Below are 23827 nucleotides of genomic sequence, written 5' to 3' on the forward strand. Positions count from 1 at the left end.
AACCAAAAGGAATTAAACATTTAAATAATTAAAGGGAGAAATAAAGAATTTAAGTAGTATATGAGGATCGTTCAATAAGTCCCTTTCCAACAGTTTTTCTAAATTTCCAAAATTCAAGATTTTGAAATCCTTGCAAAATAAGCATTTGTTTGCTCAATAACCTCTCTTTTGAAGTAAATCGTCCATGGGGACTAAATCTGGTGAATACGGTGGATGTTAACAATTGGAAATTCAATTCTGTTTTCAATTTTTGAAAATGAACACGCGCATTGTTTTCTCTTTAAACATATATTTTTTCTGCGATTTCCTCCCTAAATCGGTGCAATTACTATGCAGACTGGGCCCCTGTTGTCGTTTTTTTTCTTTTTCCAAGTAATAGATTTTATCATTTTAAACGCATTAATCATATCAGCACTGATTTCTTTCGGTGTTAAGTCTTTGAAAAAAAATTTTATCACCGCTGGAAACTCACTTTTCCCCATTGTTATGAACTAACAAAAGTTGCTAACTTCAATTGACAGCTTTTTAGTTAACACTTCTGCCTTGTAAGGACTTATTGAACGACCCCCATGCTATAAACTTTTATTAAGGAATAGATATTTAAACCAATTCTAAAAAAAACAGACTAACTGTCTTGGATAACAATTGACTGAATTCGGCATAAAAAATAGTAGCTTCCATTTACAAAAAAATACTGACCGCACTCGTTTTTACAGTGTTTTAGAGGGCAAGGGTAGGGTTAATAAAAACGGAGTTTTTTTACAGAAAATAATTGCCTGAGAAAAAAATGCATTTTAGGAAAATTATAGGTGATAAAAAAATCTATAGCTTTTGTATCTATACTTTTCTCACATAACCTTAAAGTTTTCGAGCAAAACGTGAAAAAACACTATTTTATTTCTCGAAAGCAACGCGTATTGCTATGAAAATTGCAGTAGTTGTGCCAGTTTTTATCGCAAATAAGTGGAAAATCAATTTTTTTTGGTTCTAGACATCTTTTCATTATCTAAGTTCCAAATACATTCATTCACAAATAATTTTAAATTAAAATTATTGGTATATTTATTCAACTGTAGAATATACGTATATCACATTCGATTCGGTGTACATAAGAGAAAATTTGACTAGCTAGAAGAGAAGATTTACATAGCTAATCTTTACACTCGATTACTCCACCTCAAATATGTGATAGAATAGATAAGAGATAAGTCGAGAGCAAAAATAAAGAGTTTTGGTTAGTGGTAAAACTGTCTCGTGATTTGAGCGTCACACCAAAGGTTCCAACCATAGGACCATTAATTATTTCGCTAAGCATTCTTTACATACTCAATGCCTATCTGAAAAATGTTATTTTTTAACTTAAAAATGTTGATAAAGGATCAAACCCGAATAACTGTAATTTATTTAGTACTTTAATTGATTCTTTTTGTGTAAATTTTAGTGAGAGTAATTCTTGTATAAATATAATTTTAACTTCTTTAAACATTATTGACGAAAACAAAGAAAACACCAAGTCACGGTCTTACAGCATATAATCACAGGCTACGCGTGTTTCGCTTTAGCTAGAGCATCATCCGGCCTCAAATCAAAAATTATAGTAAAAACAAAACTAAAAACTTTAAAAGCCATACACGAACTTCACATTACATAATTTTTAGGTTATAATTGTGAAAAAAAAACGCAATAACATTACTACAACAGCACTACTTTTTTCATGGCTTTTAAAAGTTTTTCAAGAGAAACACGTGTATCCTGTATTGTAAGACAGTGAGTTTGTGTTTTCCTTGTTTTGGAATGGATGAGATTTTTGTATTCATTGAACATTGACGAAAATTCGAATATGACCATACCGTATTGTTGTCGTCGGTAACGCACACCAAGAATCTCAAAACGTCGTCGACGTCAATGTCGGCCAACGGGCTCGTCCGAGGTGCGTCCGCGATTCTCGTCAAAATCGTAACGATGGACTGCGCCATTGTTTGCCGAGCGTTCGGTACCCAGGCAATGTATTTGCTGAACAAGTTGCCCAGTTTAAATTGGAAGGATTTTTCTAAAAAAAAAAATAATAAATAATCAGATTTTAAAATATCCACTTAGGGAAATGATCCTTTTGTGTCAAGAGATTTTTGAATATCGGGCAAACTTAAAGTATATTGAGTCTGAGAAAAGAGTTTTTTGTCAAAGAACTTTTTAACCATACAGTTGCCTAATATTCGAAAATCAGCAACGACGTTAGTGATATAGTACAAAAAAAAAACATGTTAAAAAAGCAAATAATGAATACCCTGTCTTTGCATTCTTCTGTTTTCTCTAAAATTGGAAACATTAGTCTCTTCCAGACCTTAAAGAGAAAACGAAAAGTTGAGTTAATTTCAATGCTTAATAATTCGAATTGTTAACGTTCATGCAAATCTGAAACACAATTACTACAGTAATGACGCATAGATAAAAAATACAAGCCCACTTTGAAACGATATCAGTCCATAATATTACGCTACTCACGTGTCGTAGGACAAATCCACTTTAATACCAGCCTGGTTAACATTATGGGTTCCACAGGAAAACCTGTTAATATTAATTTTCCTATCAGTACTAATGCTGTCACCCTGATATCATCATCCTATAATGAAAACATAAACAATAAAATTTTCCCCTAACAACCAATAACTCATTCTTACTTCATCATCAATCATCTCAAAACACACGGAAATAATGAATTCAGTGTTCAAAGGGTTGCCATTAGTGGTGTTAGGGTCTTCCTCATTGGTTTGACTATACAGTTTCCGTTTACTACCGGCAGAACTTTGCGACAATACGCCCTCACTGTCATTATCGAAGAAACCCGCGCCGTAGAGCCGTAGAAGGTCGGTAAGGGATTTTATGGAGTCTATTACCATTGATTTGTTGAAGTTCGGAAGGATCCGATAAGCGATTAACTAAACCAATATTAGTTAATAAAAATAATGTATTTTTTTGTCTTTGTTACTTACAGGTAGCCCAAGCGTTTTTAGATGTACCTCGGCCAGTTTTCGATCTAAAACGCAATAGTCCGCCAGGCATTTGAACGCTTTAATTTGTACGTCCACAATCGAGCTTTGTCCGAGTGGTAGCAGAAATTCATTGCTGAAAAGTTTTGATTGTTAAAAGAGTCGTTGGGCCATTGTTGTTAATAAAAAACTAACGAACTTTAATAATGATCCGATGTGGTGCTTTTTGTAGGTAAATTGGTCAAGTATTACAGAAAACTATTTGTTGGAATTATATTCAACTCATAAATAACACTCAATAAATCTATCATAGACCCAAGAAAATTGGTGAAAAAAATTCTAACTAAAAACTAATTGCAAGAAGAATCACATACTATTTATCTATTGAGTCTGTTGCCGGCAAAAGAATGTTAAGAATGCAATAGTTGAGTTTAACCGAGTTGCCAATTTTAGCTATGTTACGCATACTTTTTACTTTATGCTATTTGAATTTACAAAGAAGAAAAATAGGACTGACAACAGTGCATTTTTTTAACGTTTAACAATGAACTTTTACGAGTATATCGCGGGAGCCGTAACATTTTAAATAGGTTAAAAGGAAAAAATTAGTCCCACTGGGAATTACCCATAAAATATGCTATTTGTATATGCAGGTATTATATTAGTTTAATTATCAATTTATTAGTGAGTAACATCCCTAGAACAGCCTTTATAGCTGACTATGCAATTATACTATATAAATACAATCGCTCAATTGCCGCGGGCAACATTCCTATTAGTAAAATAAATCTTTTTTAAAAGAAGCTCCGCAGGTCTTGTCATTTAACTGGCGCTGCGAACAGGATAGTGCAATTTCGCCCTTTAACGTGTTTTCGTTGTGTGAAAGTGAACCTTCGTTCTTAGTGCACTATCAAAAAAAAAAAAAAGTTGAACTGCAAAATCTGTGAAAATTTTTGGTGAAAAGAAAGTATATTTTTTTTTCAAAAGACCAAAAGAGTTTTGTGCAGTTCTCTGTGTGGAAATTGGTGAACCGTCAGATTGGCTGCGATCTGATCGCTACGTGTTGCATCCAATTCCTGAACCAGACGAGATCATCCCATCCAGACATTCTACAAGGCGTTGGTACCCTTACTGGAAAATTGCTGCAATATAAGCTCTGTGGATAAACCATGATGTTATTCCTCCCGAACTTGATCCTCCAAGCAATAATGACCCCTTACCAGGCCCTTCAGGTCTACAACCTGCCCAATAGTGGATATTTTAAAGAAGAAATAGCTTTTTCGCTCATAGTTAATAATTATCATACTACATATTATATTCCTTTTAATATCTCTACTGTTAAGTTTACATTATCACATCTATTTAGTAACGTATTAATTTTAGAAAATATGGTGAATAAGCAAAACAATAATTTCACAAAAACGCAGTTTCTTCATCTATATAAATTATTAAACAATACTTTCGACGCATTTGCAAAATTTAATGTTTATAAAAGTAATAATGAAATTCCTTGGTACTGGTATCAAATTCGTCACAGGAAACCTAGACAATGAGGATTTACAAACTATTACGGAGAACGTAGAAATTTTGAAGCATAATCAACTTAATGCCATGCATAAAATCAATGACCTGAGTTCGAATGAAAATTCGAAAATGATCAAAAACGAGTTCTCAATTATAAATAATGAAATAAATCTAATATTGTCCATCCAAAATCAACACATCGAAATAACCAGTTTGAATCAATTTTTAGAAAAACTTTTGCGAATTTTTTCCTTTGCCCACTTGCAGACACTTGACCTAGAAATTTTAACTACAACTGAAATAAACGAAATTTGGGACTTTTTAACTTTACACTACCCTAAAAATGCCCTATGGTCTATAAAACATCTTTCAGAACTAACTCTTATTTGTAAAACCGGATTGCTAATAATTGACGAAATGGCAATTTTTTGGCAATTAAAATTCCAATATTTGAGAAAAATCTGTGTAACTTAAATTTTGTTTATCCTGTACCAAGTAATGAATCAAAAAGGTTGTTGAGTCCGAGTAAATACTATTGTAATGATTTATGGTATCAAAACTGTGTAGATGTAAATTCGAGGTGGTTGTGCTCGGATCCTCTCGTTAATAATTGTTACTTACCCAGTAATTGTCAATATGTAAATGTCTAAAATAACTACCAAGTACATACAATAACATATAAAAAGTCTCTACTATTTTGTACCAAAAAAGACGAAATAATTTATGAAAACTGTTTTCAGTTCCAAAAACAAAGCATAAGAGGTTGTTGTCTTATCCAAAGCCAATGTGATGTAGTAGTCAATCATCATAAATACTCTTTATCCATAAACAATGTATCCATACAAATTTCAGAAGTGAGTTAAAACCCACAAATTTTTCCATTCATTTCAAGCACCTGGAAAATCCAGAGGAAATTCAAGACGACCTCTTAGAGCCAATAAATTTTGAAGGAATTGTTTTACAAAAACAAAATCACTATATTGTAATTTTAATTGTTTGTATAAGAGTAATAACTAGCTTAAGTACAGTCCTGTACCAGTGGAAGAAACATAGTTCTCTCAGGACAATTCCAGTGAAAGTGCTCGAGAAGATGTTTAACGAGGACGTTGAAAAATCTGAGGGTGGAGGAGTAACATCCCTAGAACAGCCTTTATGGCTGACTATGCAACTGTAGTATATAAATACAATCGCTCAATTGCCGCGGGCAACATTTGTCGCGTGTCAAAGCCGAGTCGTCGTTCGTGATAATTGTTCACCATAGTAATTAGTAAAAAACCCTTTTGTAACGTAGTTGGTCCTATTAGTAAAATAAATCTTTTTTAAAAGAAGCTCCGCAGGTCTTGTCATTTAACTAGTGTATTATAATAGTTGGATTATCAAGGAAAGGAAAATTTAGTACCTATCTATATTTATAAATAATTAATAATTTATAACCTGCACCTACCGTTAATCATTTTTGTATCCTTTTTATACCTTTGGAGTCGGGTTTTTATTATTTACCAGTCGTATCTTAAAGGGCTAATCTGATAATATTAGGTAAACCAAACATGTTTTAATCTAATTATTTATTATATATAATCATATTGGTAAATCAAATCTACCCTAGTTCCATTTGAAAAAAATGGGTTAGAGCCGAAAATACGATTTTGCATCTAGGAAAGCTGGGAAAAACAAGAGAGTCAATTATATTTTTCTAGGACTACTTTTCTAGATGTCAAAAGTTGACATATGGGGTATCATTTTTCTTAGATTGTAATTTCCTATCAAAATAAGTTAAAAAGTTGGGGAGTCCCATTTAAAATAAGAAAGTTATGATCATTTCCGGTTAAACCAAAAGTGCCAGAAAAGAACTGAATACGTCAGCCAATCCTAATTTGGATGCTACACCCACTTATAAAATTACATGTTTTTAATTAAAAAAATTAAAAATAGGGGCGAACCACTTTCCTAGGATACCCGGTTGTTGGGACACCTTGTATTGTTTCCAAATATGATAACTGCTGATATATGTACATACTTGACTAAATTAAATTTTTATAGAAATATTTTTGTAGATTTAAAAGTGTGATACATGTGAAAAAATCGAAATCGTTTCAAACAAATGTCCCCGCTTTCTTTTAACCCATTAAAAAACCATTACGATTTTCGCAAAATTCCTTTTTGATTAAAAACAAAAACTGAAAACTTACAGACAGGAAATCAAGCTGGGCGACAATATTCTAATATTCCCGTGTTCCAACAGTGAAGCCAAAAGGTCCAGACACCAACAAAGTATTTCGGGATCATCCGTATTTTGAGTAGTAGCCGGAGGATGTTCCGACGACTTCAGATCCTCCTGAAGCTCCTCTAGTTTTAACTTAAGCCTGTTTATTTCCGGGGTCAATTCGTGTGCCACATCGAAACGTTTCTCCTGTACGGCCAGGTCCTGGTTCTCCTGCATTATGTTGATTTGCATTTTTAGGTTCGAGATCTGTTTAAATATTTCAAATTTTAAGACAAATAAAAACTTACATTACTTATTAATTTAAACTAGGCATAATGTATGAATCATATCGAGTTTGATGCTAAAGACTATTTAAAATATTGCATTACTGAGACCCATACAAAGCTACTTACTCACCTCGTATTTTTTTTGGATAATTTCATTCTCGTTAATGGGCTGCACGGTCATCGGTTGCCAAATTTCCGATAAAATTGAGCAAATTTCAGTTGTGAACGTGTCGACATTACGGGCAACTAAACGGTCAATCTGAATTAATTTATTTAATAATCTTGATTGTAGTCTGTGTTTTGATAATATAGATTTTATTAGCTCATCCAGAGTTCGTCGACCCATCTAAAGAAACAAAACGAGTAAAGTATAACTAATTAGCCAAAAAAAAAATGGATATAGGATTAGTACATATGTAACGGAATTATTAATGATTTTAAGACTACTGTATGATGCAAAGACAACCAAGGGTTGAATATACGCGGAACTTTTCTATATGATCGATTCATTAACTAAATAGTCTTTGGATCACCTGAAAATAGTGTTTTTCTTGCGTAATTTGTCAAATTATACACGAACATCACTTAAATCCCATACTTTTTTAATTCTCAGACTGAGACAGCAATATATATAAATGAGAATTCGACTTTTCAACCTTTTTCTATATAATAAATAAATAATAAATAAATACGTCTTTATTTGGTATCAAATGCACATTACATTACATTTGCCCAAAAAGGCGAAAGATTATAGATAAAGCTACTTTTATATCTTAACCCCAATAATAATAACAAATGTTTTGACAAGCAAGCAGTAACAGTAATATAAAAATTAACCAAAGAACAAATTGAGAGAGAGAAAAAAATTAAATACATTTGTAAATCCGCAGAGAAAAAAAACTAATTGTGCAATTGTTCCTCCAAGAACAAAGTTTTATAATCATTTTTAAAGCGAGATATTAGAATTCAAAAATTAAGTCTAAATCTAAATTGTTTCGGCAATGTAGGTATAACTTCGTGAGAAAAGAGCTGTGCTATGGTGTGGCAAGGTCAGAGTCTTATGTCATATATCTCTATCGTGAATCGCATTTCTCTAACAGATATTTTGGCTTTTGGTTTTTATAAAGTCGATACATATGTAAATGTAAGAAAATGAAACTTAAAACGAAATGACATTTTTAGCCACTGAAATCGATAGATATACATGGACACATGATCAAATTTTCTTAAATTACACACATTGCAGTTTCTGCTAGGTTATTTTATCCGTAGAATCTTCAATAAGAATCAATAGTTAAACCTAGAATCTTGACATTCAATATGATTATTATCATATTGAATGTATTGTATATACATTTTTTTTCAACGTTGGCACGACGATTTTTATTGGCAAAAAGTTGAACCTAAGGCCCGGTTGTACAAGCAGTGGTTCAACTTAAGTTCTACCAAACTGCAGTTCTTCGTTGAACGTAGTTCAGAGGTTCGTGTGTTGTTCCAGTACAAGTTTAGTTAAACTCGGTTCTATTTAAAGTATGCAATGGCCACATAAAAAAGAAGAAAAAGAAAAGAAGAACCTAACCTATTCATTAAAATTAATTAATTTATTTACTTTGTATTTATTTATTACTGTGTATTTTTTGAACACAGACAATACCGTAAATTCCGAAGTGTTGTTTGTTTAAAAGTGTTTTGTGCCGCCTTGCTGCTTGCTAAACCTTGTCAGAGAAGAAAATGTTCTTATTAATTTAGTAAAAAAGTACAAGGAAAGCGGAGAGCCCCTTAGAACTGTTACATTTTGAAAAAATAAGTATGAGAATATAAAAAAAGGGCCAAGCAAAAATGTATAACAATAACTGCAAGCGAGAGTCATATCCATGAAATATTAGGGACCAACTTACAGAACTAACATCAAAATATGACACTGATGCTATGGCAAGTTTTTTTAACTTGTTTTAAATCATTTTCAATCTTAAATATTGTAAAATTTTTAGAATCAATTGTAATTCAGATTGAAAGCAAAAATGCTGACGATATTCTATCTAAGATTTAAAAGTATTTTTAAAGTCTATAAATAGTGTAATTGAACTAATACAAATCATCATACTTGTCTGTAACAGATGAAATTTCTTCAGAAATTCTATCTACTATGAATCTTACAGCTTGCTTGTCCAACCTAAATCTAGCCTTAAATTCTTTAACATTCCAAATGATCCAGTCTATCCCTGTACACCTGTGATGATCTAGGGTGTAAAATTTTATTTACTAATTCCAGAAAATTTTCGTTATCCGTAATATCTTCCCAAATAGGATCCATTTTTATATTTATGGTTTGTAAACTAAATCTAGGGTATCTAGTAACTAATAAATTAGCACCTTACCAAACACAATAATTATTGAAAGGCGGCTGTATTTACATAAATAAAAAATATCAAAATGATATACTAAATACTAATTTAATCTCAAAAATTTGCTTGAACTCCCTTTGAACGCTCCAAATTGGACTTTCAAGATGAACCGCAGGTTATCGTTTGAACCAACATTGTACAACGGATTAATTCCGCTGAACTGGAGATCTTTATGAACTGTTGTTGATCGCCCATTGTACAACCAGGCCTTAGTCTTATTGGCGTTAATATTAGGATTGTGTTCTTTCGAGTAGCGCAAGGTTAAGTTTAGGCCTCTATTTATACTTTCAGAAGCCTGTTCTATGTCATCTGGATCGAAATTATGAATTAACTGAGTACATCTCAGAGCTCTTTACGACTAAAGGAAGATCAGAAGTATATCGCAAGAATAAAAGAGGTGTAATTGTTATTGACACGTACTCGTTGAGTACGATTCCAGATGATTGCTTTACTTTTTTAATAGTGTTTGGATCGCCTGGAAATAATGTTTTTATTGCGTAATTCGTCAAATTAGAGACGAAAAACATCATTTTATTGCCATTATCTTCTAATTTTTACACTGAGATAGGGAAATATAAATGAGAGTTCGATTTTCCCGTAATATGGTTTCAATTTCTCAATGGTATTTGGATCGCTTAAAAATAGCGTTTTTCCCCCGTAACGTGTCTAATTATACCCGAAAAACATCATTTCATTTTCATCTTATTCTAATTTTTACACTGAGATAGGGATGTATAATAGAGAGTTCGACTTTTCCACCTATTTTCTATAGGATACATTAATTTCCGCACCCATGCGGACCAATAAAATCACGCCTTCGGATTTTGTCGGTCGGCATCGTCGAAATAATCAGCGGTACTGTTGATGTGGTTTGCTAACCTCATTTTCAATTTTCAGCTCTGAGTTTTTGAACCGTTTTGTTGTTTATTTACAATTTGTGCGACCAAGAGTAATTATTATTACTTAATATTATCTTGTTGCCTTGTAAATTCAAAACGCCACTTTATATTTACATTAATTTACTACACCTTTATTTGGTGAACATGGATATAAATAAACACGTAAGTGCTTTTAAAATTAAAAGTACCTTTGTAAAATTTTATTTAACCTATATATTTTTTAGGGATAATAAATTAATATGTGCAGATTGTGGAAAGTAACTTTCTTCTACTTCAACTTTGTATCGGCATCGTATGAGGGATATACATAATAAAAAACATAGTGAAAAAGAGAGGAAACATATTATTTGCCCCTTTTGGCTGGACAAAAACATGATAACAAACTTTACATTCTAAGATTCTTTAATAAGACACTTTTCATAGTATTCATAATAAACATATTAAATAATCTGTTTTAAATTTTAGGAATTTGGCAGAGTTTGAAGGAAAACAGAGAGGTAGATTATGCTGTTCACCAAAGAAAGAAATCTGCCAATGGATAAGAATGTATTTACTATAATTGTAATACAATACAAGTAATTCAAAAGGTACCTAGTTAATTTTATAATAATATAAGTTGGTAATTTTTCTAGTTTTTTAGTTTTAGGATATGTCAGTACATGTTTGCAACGGAATTTAAAGTCTAAAGGAAGCATTTGCATTCAAGGACTTTGTCTATCAAGAATAATACTTAAAATGTTGGTAAATGGTAGGTATTTATTTGCTTAATAATTATTAAAATAAAAGATTTATATGACATTTTTCAGGACTGATTTAAGTGAGATTTTTTGAAACCCACAAAAGGCTAACAAAATCGTAATTATTCATAACGTAATTATGGTGGTGAATTGGGTGAACATGATTTAGAAAAGTTTATGGGTGATTTTGGAATTTTATGCAGACAGTAAAGAAAAAAGAAATGGTGATGAGTAAAAAAGATAAAAATAGAAAAGCAGCAGTATTATCCCAACAAATAACCTAAATAAATTTATTTATAACAAAATGTTTATAACTATTTTATTATTGCATGACATTCCTTTCATGAGTATTCTGGTATTGTACCTAAGTGGCGTTGGCTATATTTTGTAGTCATGTAATTCGTTGGCTTATGGTGAAGAATACTTATAAAATATATTTGTTATAATTAAATAATATATTAGTGTTTGTTTCATATTTATTGGTATTTGTTTGCAACTTTTGTAAGTAGAACCCTTTGAGCAACTATGTTCTATATTAGTAGATTGCTTAATAGATAAGGTTGATATAATAAATTTTGAATATTCTGTATCAGCATTATGAATACACCTACTTTATTCAAATATCTGGTTGTTTTATTCATATTTAATAGTCTCAGATCCTGATAAATATTAGTCTTTTTTCATTGTTGAAAGAGAATACAAGAAATGTTTTTCTTTATTATGGGTCATTATCATAGTATTCAATCGCATCTGATGTATGAATCACACGAGAGAAAAAAGTGTAATAGGTATATAATAAAATAATACCTTTCTAAACTTTTTTATCTTAAAATAAAAAAAGTTAAATAATATAATGGATTACTAGATAAAATAATAACAAGTGTTCTTTTTAGACTATTTAATAAAATTATCAATTTTTTATACTAAATTTTAATTGAGCGAAGTTAAGCAAAATTAATAAGATCATGTAACAAAACTATTTTCCGTCATTTGCTGAAAATAAACAACTTCTTTATTAACGTAAGTAAAGTGTTCCATATGTTTATTTTTCTCAAATACCATAATTCCTCTTATAATCAGATTTGAAATACGCGCCTTAATTATCTGAGCCAATCACAGACAAAGCGCCGTGATTGGCCCGCATGGGTGCGGAAATTAATGTATCCTATTTTCTATATCATCGTTTCATTTTCTCAATAGAGTTTGGATCTTCTGGAAATAGTGTTTTTATCGCGTACTTTGTCAAATTATATGCGAAAAACGCCTTCGTCATTGTATCTTAAAAGCCGTAACTATTTAAACTTGTTTACCTGCCATAAATTAGTTAAACAATAAAAAAATTACAAGAAAATAATAGACATGTCAATTTGTTATCGCCTACCATGAAATATTATGTTTAAACTTAAGGGTGTCCCAATAAAATTAGTCAACTTATTGCCTTGTAAAAACTGTAATAATTTAAACCTAATTTGCGATGGTCCTGTATAAAACAGTAGATTTTAATATATTTCTGCAAGATACTTCTGGGACGCCTCTGATAATCCCAATTTCTTTTTACCCCGTACTTTAGCCATAATATTCCGTGTCGTATGTCTTGAATAACCCTGTATATTGTTATTAATTATATTTTATTTCAAATTTGAGCTTTGAGGTCTTCTTTAAACATAAAATTTGAAGACAACTCCGTATATTAAAAAAGCGCATAAGCTTTATAAAAATGATAACTGACTCACCTCTTCTGATAAATCATATCCGGCAGCCATATCAAATAAATGATAAAGCAAATACTGAAAGTTCACTTTTTCCCAATCGTCTCCCAGTTTCGAATATTTATTCACGATCAAGCGATCGATGTAATGACAAAACGGCGTCAATTCGGGCAAAACCTCGCCCAAATACTCCTCCATTTTATCGGATTTCCTCAAATGTTTCACCAGCATGTTCCAATATAAAACGAGTTCGCTCCTGACGTCATCCTCCGGTATCAATTTGTTCTCGTTCAACGAAAGCGCCCGTATTAATTCGGTTATCGGTTTCGTTTCAAAAAATGCCTCGACGATTTTTTGACTCAACTCCTCGGTGTATTTAATGTCTTTCTCCTCGGCGTATAGTTTGATCGCCTGCAGCATGTTTATGTAGCACCCTCCCGAGCTGGTCAACCATTTCGGCAATAAATATTCTTTAAATTTTTTTTTCGCAACGGGATTTACTTCCGCGAAACCCGCCCACAATATTTCCTGTCTATGGGCGATTTTAAAATACTTCATCGCTGAAAACGAAACGTTTACGTGAGCTAAACGAAATTTAACCGGTTGGATTTTAAAATAGTCTTATAACCAAGGATAGACTCAACATGTTTACATAAAACGAAATCATACATACAGTAATGGCCAAAAGTAGATAGACAAATGGTTTTTTAAAAAAATCAAAGGAAATAAAAATTCTATAATAAAGATATTATGGGGAACATAAATATGTATAAAAATAATAAAACTTTCTTTAGAAACAATCACCTAATTTGGTAAATAATAAGAAATAACTAAATATACGCTGGGCAAAAGTAGTAGACAAATTTAAAAAATAACCAAAACTCTTTTTTTTTCGAAGTATTTTTTTTTTAATTACAAACTAAACCATCTACAATATTAGTATTTTGTAAAATACCCATTATTGTCTATTACATCTACGTGGCATTGATTCAATAAGATTGTCTATGAGTTTAAAACCAATATTTTTCCATTTCTGTCGCAACCGTTCGAATAATTCACCTTTATTTGAATAGTTTGTATCCCTAATATCACGATCTACAATTTCCCATAAATTTTCGATGGGATTAAGATCGGGTGACTGGGATGGCCATTTTAAAACTGGTATTTTTTCTTCTTCGAAAAATTGCTTCATAATTTTGGAGGAATGCTTCGGGTCATTATCTTGCTGGAATTGGAATCTCAATGGTGAATTGTCTTCGACATAGGGCAACATAACATCTCTGCGAATATCCTTGTACATAAACCTGTCCATTATGCCCTCTATGCGATGTAACGGGCCCATTCCATAACCTGAGAAGCAACCCCAAACCATCACTGATCCACCTCCATGCTTAACTGTGGGTTTTGTGTACTTGGGATTCAAACGCTGGCCAGAAGGACGTCTAACATATTGAATTCCATCGGAATTAAACAAATTAAACTTCGATTCGTCGCTCCAGCAAACACGTTTTCATTCATGCTTTGTCCAGTGTATATGCTGAAGGGCAAATTCCAATCGGACTAAGCGATTCTTTTTTGAAAGCAATGGTTTTTTTGCTGGCCTACGTGCAAATAGATTCTCTTCTACCAACCTTCGTCTTACAGTCCTTAAGGACACATTACAAATCCCTAGAGCCTGTAATTCTATCTGAATTTGACGAGAAGTCATGAAAGGGTTATTCTGGCTAATTTGTTTTAATTTGCGTACAGCTCTAATGATCCTGTCCTTTCATATCTTTTGATAATTGCCCAAATAGCTTTTCTTTTAACATCAAATCTACGAGCAATATCAATTTGACGATCACCCGCGAGATATGCATTAATAATGCGTTGTCTAAAATCAAGAGAGAATCTAATTCCGCGTGGCATGTTGCACCTTGAGTTAAAGAGAAGCAATGCTATACTCATTTGATTTTATAAATATCTAGACAAAAAAATAATTCCAAAATTGTTTTTGTCTATCTACTTGTGACCATCTGATATAGTAAGTAGCAAAATATTTAACTGCAATGTATTGGTATCTTTTTATAGACTGCCTTACAAATAACAATAACTTAAAATCTAGGGGACCTGTAGGTAAATCTTTAAACAATTATATGAAAATAATACTTTGTCTATCTACTTTTGGCCACTACTGTACATACAGGGTCCTGCAACAGAGTAGATAGAGATAGAGATAAATTCATAGATCTTTTAATGGCACTAATGTAATTGTTGATTTGTTCAAAAACACCTTTTATAGTCATAAAATATTCAAAGTGAAATATTGCTTTATTGTTATAACATTAAAATGTTTTTAACAAAGCTAGAAAAATTAAAACTTACAAACTACAAGTATAAAATTTAAAATTAAAAAAGAAATATTTAAGACACAAATATAAAATACGAACATACATACAAAAACATAACCATTGATCTGATATATATAATCAGTCACTTAAAGTATATCATTAAAAAATTCTTCAACAGAGTAATAGGTCTTAGCAGCAAGCAATCTCTTTAAATGTTTTTTGAAAATCCTAGGCGAAGTTAAGTTTTTAATAATGATAGGCAGATGATTAAAGATAGAAATACTGTCGTAAAAAATTGATTTTTTTGTTAAAGCTGAAGTAGGTCGAGGAAGGGGCAAAATCATCTGATTCCTGCTTGGGTACCGAGCACTCCTGACCATGAACCTTTCTCTGTACTTATCTCTGTACTCAGTTCTTGTACACTGATTCTGACAGCATAACAACCAGAGGTTAGCTTTTTGGCAAGAAGATTTATATGAGATCTTTGTCTATGAAAATTCCAAGAAATTTGCTATCAGGGTTAATCTGAATTGGATCACCATCTATCGAAACATCTTACATTTAAAACATAGCAAATTAGTTTTTGTTGGACTTAATGTAAGTAAATTAGAGTCACACCACCTTTTTACCATCTTAAGATCCTTCAGGATGATCTTATGGAGAGAATCTGAGTCTACAGAGTCAGATTCTCTCCGAGTTTAAAGAGATTTAAGAGATTTAAGAGACTAAGAGATTTAAAATTTGAGTCTGAGACTACCTCAAATTTTAAATCTCTGAATTTAAAATTCTGATAAATTGGGGGGCAAGGTGTGGCAGTATGAAATATAATATGAAGAGCAATCAACAGCATGTGTATGTGGAAAGCCTCGGGATGACTATCATTGTAAAAAATATCCTAAGAAAAAATTCTAGAGCTTCTTTGGCCGTTAGCATACGCTAAACATCTACGCAGATCAAAACAAAAATATGATTAATACCAGAAGAAATATCAAACTAGGCACATGGAACGTTCGGAGATTATATCAAGCAGGAAAAATAAATAAGGTTGTGCAAGAAATTGACATTGGAATAAATATAGATATCTTAGGAATTAGTGACACATAATGACCAAACAGTAAAGCATACCCCACAACCAATGGTACAATATACTTTTCAGGTAACAGCGACAACCACAATAATAAATATATTGAGTTGCAAATTCAATGTAATTCAATGCTATCGGGACATATCATTCAAATATGTCCCGATGGCAGATAAATCAGATAAATTGATAGGTAAATTCAGATTGATCTTAGCTGCCTTTAATGTCAAGATTGGAAAAGGTGGCAAATACGTTCGAGAATAGGGCTTTGGAATAAGACTGTTCCTTGTGTTCATTACTTGATACTTGTTTTTTTAAAGAAAATTGTAAGTTTATTGTTTTGTTTGGGTTAAGAGATAAAGAATAATTTGAGTCAAACAATTTTTTTACATGTATTCTTTGTTGTGAGTTTGTGTCCTGTGCTTGTTGTAAGACATTAACGAAATATAAACAATACAAAATTGGTATTACAGGCAAATTCAGACTCCCTAAATTTCGGTGACTGATTAGTTTGGTCTATACTTGGTTATAAGTCAATGGATTTTACTTACACAAGTTAGCCACATGTGTAAAAGCATTACATCTCACCCCCGGGTCCTTATCAAAAACGGTGTCTTTGATATACACGACAGTTTTGGCCGTGGGAGCGATATATTTAACCGCGTCTTTTCGCACCTTTGGGTTAGAATCGGTCAATCTTTTTGAAATAGCCGCAATAACTGGGCAATAAGGATTGCTGGTATCTTGTATTCTATGTAGGGCGCGTACTGCTTCCAACCTTACCAGAGGTTTGGGATCCTAATTGCATTAAAAAAAAAAACAATAAAAACGTCCAATTTGGATATTAATTCACGGTTACCTGTATACATTCTAACATAGCTTCTTGGATCAGCTCGATAATATTATCGTCCAGTTCCCCATCGGTGTGTTGTAACGTCATAGATAAAAACATACATGTATTATAGCGACATACCCAGTCTTTATGTGAACGATACTAAAATTCAAAACACATAAACCTTTTGCTCTCGTTACCGCCACAACACTATAGAATACCTGAATAACCCTCTTGACAACGGCCCCCAGAAAGGGATGGATTTCCGTTTCAGATCCTGTATCACTATCCTTAGTTGCGTCATCTTTATTTAGTTCTTTGGCATTTGCGCTTGCCAATGTACTAACAAACATCGCCATGAACTCCAAAACGTTCCTAACGTAGGGATTTTTAAAGTCACTCTGTATGGTTCCTTCAACATGTTGAAGAAAGGTTTCAAGAAACACGTCATAATTATTCTGAAATGTTTAAAAAAAGGTTCCTTAGGTAGAAGAAATATGCAGTTGGTTCTGTTGTCCTTATCAATTTTATTAGTTTTTATGTACCAAAATTCCACTTATTACAAAATATTTCATAATATTGTTTTTTTCTGTTAATAGGTATATATTTTTCTAGGCAATTTATGTAGTCTTGCATGTAGTTACCTATTTGGAGGATAGTAATATTTATCTAAATAAATCAGTATGTCTCATTATACTCGGCTCAATGTCCTGAGAATTAGCAGAAACACTCCGCACTGACTGCATCCCATTTATTTATTTAAAACTTAGAAACCCCACCCAAAACATAGAAAAAATAACGAAACATAGTAGTACTACATAACCATTATTGTTGCTCCACTCATTTTAACTTGTTGTATATGGTTATTTAAATATGATTTTACCAAATTCAGGTATGACCCGTGTATTATGCTATTGATGAAAGTTTTTTTTATTAATCAAATAGCCTTCCTCAATCTTACTATTTAAAAATTCTTGATCTGTAGTTATTGATCTGCCCTTGTAAAAATCCATGTTGTTTAGGAGCAATATATGATCTAAAGGTATTAAAAATTTCATCCGTCATCAAGATTGAATGATCACGAATTTTGGAAAAATGGAAAGCAAGAAGGCTTCTCTGTAATTTTCTATATTGGTTTTGCATGCACTCTTAATAGGAAAAAGTGTTGAAAGTTTCAAACATGTGGGAAATCAGGATGTACCAAATGGCTTCTAAAAAATGAGCTGAAGAGACCTATATAAGAACCTAGAATAATTCTTGATAAACTATCAAAATAAATTCTTTCACTTTTTGGAAAACCTCTTAGAAAAACAATTACGATTTATATTTTTTACAGAGTAATTATTGATGAAATGGAGATATTGACAAATTAAGCTTCTAAGCTTGAATGTGCCTACATAGTTTGGTAACCTTATCATGCAGTACACAACTTGACTATGGAAAGAGTTCAGCATAAATTGTTAAGATTTTGCACATTTAGGATGGGTTCGTTTATTGCTGATCATGATTATGCATTAATTGAAAGTCGTTTACGTCTGGTTACGTTGGAACGTAGGCGGAATATATCGGGTATGATGTTCGTACATAAGCTAATTTATGGTTACATAGATTGTAGCAGCTCACTGGAGTGCATAAACTTAAATTTACCAGATAGGAGTAAAAGTAGAAACTATGGTCAAAATTCTCCCATAAATCGTTACTCTAAACTCATAAATAGTCGCAACATTGAAGTATTTGGCCTGTGAGTGAATTTATTTAAGAAGCAATTGGTCAATTCTGCTATTTAGTTTTAATGTTTGAATCTTTTAAGTTTATATATTATAGTGTTGGGTTTTTGGATTACTACTTATGATGCTTATCTTGGATAACTTTAAATTAGCTTGTAGAACTTAATGAGGTATCCCATCATTAATAAATAAAAAATTTGTTCCACTAACTAAAACAAAAAATGGTTCAGAACATCTCGGGTTGCCTCAATTGAAACCATAATAAAATTTGGTATAAAGCTGACGTTAAAATTTAGATTTGAGACAGTTAGAGGTATACTATACTATATACAATCATTTTCATTAGTTACTATACAGCAATTATTTAATAAAAATAGTGAACTATTTAAGTAATATAATACGTAGAACATAAATATGCAATTCACTTTAATCAATAAAACTTGATAAAAATTAAGGGAAAACATATATTTGCCTAATTTCGTGCAATATTGTGTAATCCTTTGTTCTGACAAGTACACCCTTTCCATAACAAAAATAAATTCAAGGTCAGAGTATAAAACAGTATCAAGAGAGCGGATCGTTATTCAGTCTGCTATAATATTCGTATTTCGCGTAACGTCAAAACTTGCAATTAAACAATGAATCATTGCAATTTTTACGGATTTCACCCGTTTGATAGAAGAGGTGGGTATGGTAGACCTGCGCCGCCCCATATGGAAGAGTTTTGGCATGGAAGGCACCACTGGAGGCATCATCATGGATTTCCTGGACATTACCATGATCACCCTGATAGGCATCATTTAATTATGAAGGATGAAAAGGCTGTTGAAGAACTTACTAGGATTTTAAAGGACTTTATTAACAAGAAGGAGGAAACAAAAGATGGCCAAGGTAAGATAACTGAAGAATCAAGTTCATCTAGTGAAGAAGAGGCCTGTTCTTGGCATCCACACGGGCAACAAGAGGAAGGAAAAATGAAACATGGTCGATGCAGCAGAAAAGGTAGGTCACACCATCACAGAGGGAAATTTAGTAAGAAGATGAAGCACTCTCATCAAAGACATGGACGTTGTGAAGAAGAGCCAAGGCGGTGCATAATTATTTTGGAAATTCTTAAAAATGATACTAAAGGGCAGGTAGGTCGTGAAGAAAATATTATTGATATGACCATGGACGACACTGAAAAAGCAAAGGGAGAGGACAATATGGAAGGAGAATCTTCTGGAATAAGACGTTCTATGGAACATTTAGATATACAGAAAGAATAAAGAACTTTTTAGTGGTTTATATAATGGTAAGATTCAAATATGCAATAAATTAATTTACTAAAATTATATTGATGATTAGTCTTTATAGATATTAATGCTTATTAAATTTATCACTGTTCTCTTATATGTTGTATTATCATGTATTATTCATATTCTAGTATATATTATTTAAATACCTAATACCAAATATATTTGTGAATGTAGAATATGGATTGATGCCAATAATTATGATAAATAAAGGGTTATTAGAGATTTTTTGCATTTTTTTATCCTATAGTTATAGATGAAATTTTTTGTTAAGAAAATAATAAATAAATAAGTTCTTCCAATACAATTCGGAATTTTATTATGTTTTTTTGAGTGTAGATGAAATCCTTAACATCATACTTTTAAATTAAAGTAAATATAAATATGCTCTAAATATATTATTAAAAACAGCTAAAAAAATGTTGTACAAATTTAACAAGGCAAGAGTAGTAATAGGTTTAAAGCAAGGAATTTTCTAGATTCCTTCTCCACAAAATGTGGTGTTTTACTGGAAAATATGTTCATATAAACTGGAAAGTCGAAGATATATTAGAGTATATAGGGTAATAGTAAAGATATAGCTGATTTATTCGCTAATTTTTTTCTAATGTTTATTGCAACAGTAATGTAAGAACTCCCAATTGTAGTTTAGAGAATAGGCTTGAATTTTCTATTTGTGATATTGGCTTGTCTGAGATATTTGATAAACTCTCTAAATTACCTAATAAACTTTCCTGTGGACCTGATAAGATATCTGAGTACATGTTAAGCAGACTTAAATATTGTATATCACTTCCTTTGTTTTTGTTGTTTAATAGATCTATATCAGAGGGTGAGCTTTCAAATATATGGAAATTAAGCTATATAATCCCTGTGTATAAGTCTGGTGAGAGGGATCGCATTGAGAACTATAGAAGCATCTCAAGGCAGTCTGTTGTTCCCCAGATTTTGGATGATATTATATGTGATCAGCTTAGGTGGGAGTGCAAGAGAGTGTTTCATGAGAGGCAGCATGGGTTCATTAGTGGTAGATCTACCTCTACTAATCTTGTTTTATATGAGGTTGCCTTGCTGGAGGCCTTCGAGAATGGTTATCAAGTGGATTAAATTTATACTGACTTCTTGAAGGCCTTCGACAGGGTCAATCATGAGTTATTACTAGCAAAACTTAATTCCCTTGGCTTTAGTGAAAGATCTCTAAGGTGGTTTAGAAGCATGGTGCAGCGTGTTAGGATTGGAGATTCTGAATCTGGAAGTATCTTGGTTACTTCTGGAGTTCCTCAAGGGGGACACTGTTCCCCATTGCTTTTTGATTTATTTCTGACTGACCTTGTAACATGTTTAACTGACTGTGATTACTTAGCATATGCAGATGATTTGAAACTTTTCCATGTTATTAAGTCACAGCGGGACTCTGATATCTTACAACACAATCTTACTTCTTTTGTAAAGTGGGCTAATATGAATGATCTCTCTTTAAATATAAATAAGTGCTACTCAATTGGATTCTCTAGACTTAAAAATAAAATGAATAATATATACACTATTGATGACATAGTACTTAGTTCTGTTGACTCAATAAAGGATTTAGGAGTAGTCTTTGAACTTGTCGTGACATGTCTATATCTACTTTGAAGGTACTTTATTGTTCATTAGTTAGAAGTCATTTAGAGTATGCCTCGATCATTTGGTCTCCCTTTTATAATTGTCACAAAATGCAACTTGAAAGAGTCCAAAAAAGGTTTACCCGGTACTGTTCCTGCAAGTTGAATATGCAGGATAACCTACTTGACATGGAGGCAATATTGGGACTTCAATCGTTGGAATCTAGAAGGATTCAGAGTGACCTCAGCTTTGTGTATAAGGTTATTCATGGGCTTATTGATTGCCCTGCTCTCATCAACAGGTTTAATTTAAAGGTCCCTGCACGCACCCTAAGGAGACATGAACTGTTTGCTTTACCAATCTGTCACTCCAACTATTCTTTACATTCTCCAATCTGTGGTAGTCTTGCCTATTTAAACTCTCACCCTGAACTTGATCCATTTGCAAGCTCACTCTCTGGATTTATTGGTAAACTGGGTCAAATATTTTAAAATATTTTAATTTATTGTGTTTATTTCTTGTGTATATGTTTTGAAGACTGTCTAATTATGTTCGTGAAAGTACTTTTATTATGTTAATTATCCATCTTTTACTTTATTTAATATTGTAACCAAATCTTTTGTAAAATGGGGTTTCCCGTATATTGATTGAATAAATGAAAGTACTTAAAGGATCACTTTACAAGAGTGGTGGGCTGGTAAGTTATGGCCATGCTGGTGGCTTATGGATCACCTTGTTCTCATATAGTATACCTAATTTTATAAAAAAGGATGAATTTAAAATAAAGTTTACTATACTGGCTCTTTGGGACATCTGAACAACATAAAAACTGCTTCCAATTATCATAAACTTAAAAAATTCACCTGTGAAGATATTTGCTATCAAATAATATTGTCCTTTAATAAGGTAACATTTTAATAAGTTTTATTTAATAAGATGCATGTTTCCCTTGTTTTTCTAATCAATTTTGGTAAATGTGTGTTCAAGCTTTGTTCTTTCAAGACATATTTTCCTTTTTTGCATAGTTTGTTAACTCGACAATCTCCAGTTTACTGAATTACTACTGTAATAACATGAACAACTAATTAATATTATTCTTTTAGTCGAGGTACATGCACGGACTTATATTTTTTATCTTTTTGTATTTCTACCTGATGATAGCATTGTTAGGTTGGAATTAATTACCTACAGAAATTTGCAGTCATCTTTATAGACATAAAAAGAGCGTAAAGTAAACTTTATGGAGCCTATTGTTATTATTATTATTTGAACTACATAATTTGGTTACTGTAAACCAAGAATAACATTTGTGGAAAATATATCAAACATTCTCTTCAGTTCTAAGTATGGGAGAGTACAGGGCAAGACTTAGATATTGTTATTATATTCATAACTTACACTCTTCTCCATTTAACTCACTTAAAGTATTAAATAATACCACAACTCTGCTTCTGAAAGTTTGAAGTATCAATTTACCTACTTATTAGAAGTCAAAGTCAAAGTAACATAATTGGAAAAAATAACTGATGGAAAATAAACAATACTAATGATGAAAGGTTTCTGGTACAAATGTATAAAATAAACAACTCTATTTGGTTATAATGATATTGTGCTTGAGTTTTGTGAGTGCTGGTGAACCAAGACCTTGTGTAAACAAGCAGAATAATTATAATGGAGAGCAACAATATGCATAATTATATATTTTCTTTTAATTTTATAGGCTTACTAAATTGATGCTAGAAGTCTAGCACATACAGGTCTACTTATAGCTAAGTTATAAATGTTAAGCTCTCAGGTTTTCTAGAGTTCTAATACATTTATGTAGATCGTTAGTAGATTTATGTAAATTTAATATAAGCTATCGAACAATACCAATAATTTTTCAATGCTTAAAAATCCAAAAATTATCACTTATGTTGTTTGGTGTGCAACACTTACAGAATTAAACACAAGTCTCAACAGTTTAATGCTTTTTACGTGGTTCGATTTGCACTTCTGACAATTTTCCACTATACGTTTTATTTCTTCTTGCATTTTTCACTTTTATTTATAAAAATATTGTTTAAATTATAAGTTTCATTCCACTATCTATTTGACAACACACATTTTCAACGTTGACCGTTTATAACAGCATTTTTTGTTAAAATTATTTTCGACTTGGTTCTTCTCTCTCAAACTCGTGTGAAACGAAAGAGAGAGAACGGTG

General features: G+C 31.9%; 1 protein-coding gene and 1 long non-coding RNA gene across 6 annotated transcripts in view; one reads left to right on the top strand and one right to left on the bottom strand.

Moving 5' to 3' along the window:
* LOC126744953 (condensin complex subunit 3) overlaps nucleotides 1-23727 on the bottom strand; it is a 39451-nt gene extending 15724 nt beyond the window's left edge. For 2 of the 5 annotated variants that reach the window (XM_050452569.1, XM_050452570.1), the window contains exons 1-12: nucleotides 23560-23727; nucleotides 17216-17452; nucleotides 17022-17156; nucleotides 16714-16960; nucleotides 12776-13311; nucleotides 7132-7347; nucleotides 6701-6981; nucleotides 2991-3123; nucleotides 2679-2936; nucleotides 2503-2620; nucleotides 2285-2341; nucleotides 1851-2050 (exon numbers count right to left, since the gene is read on the bottom strand). In XM_050452569.1, coding sequence (XP_050308526.1) covers nucleotides 1851-2050; nucleotides 2285-2341; nucleotides 2503-2620; nucleotides 2679-2936; nucleotides 2991-3123; nucleotides 6701-6981; nucleotides 7132-7347; nucleotides 12776-13311; nucleotides 16714-16960; nucleotides 17022-17156; nucleotides 17216-17452; nucleotides 23560-23655 — 2514 coding nt within the window. In that variant the 5' untranslated portion in view covers nucleotides 23656-23727. Of the gene's footprint in view, nucleotides 1-1850; nucleotides 2051-2284; nucleotides 2342-2502; nucleotides 2621-2678; nucleotides 2937-2990; nucleotides 3124-6700; nucleotides 6982-7131; nucleotides 7348-12775; nucleotides 13312-16713; nucleotides 16961-17021; nucleotides 17157-17215; nucleotides 17453-23019; nucleotides 23166-23559 lie in introns of those variants that run through there. The other 3 variants (XM_050452565.1, XM_050452568.1, XM_050452567.1) reach the window with 3 other exon arrangements.
* Nucleotides 10237-11517, top strand: LOC126744974 (uncharacterized). The gene is made up of 4 exons (XR_007663382.1): nucleotides 10237-10467; nucleotides 10530-10892; nucleotides 10946-11053; nucleotides 11112-11517. It is a non-coding gene; the product is annotated as an uncharacterized LOC126744974 (long non-coding RNA).
* Nucleotides 23728-23827: the final 100 nt, after the last annotated feature.

This window comes from Anthonomus grandis, chromosome 15 (genome assembly GCF_022605725.1).
Source record: "Anthonomus grandis grandis chromosome 15, icAntGran1.3, whole genome shotgun sequence".
Lineage (NCBI taxonomy): Eukaryota > Metazoa > Arthropoda > Insecta > Coleoptera > Curculionidae > Anthonomus > Anthonomus grandis.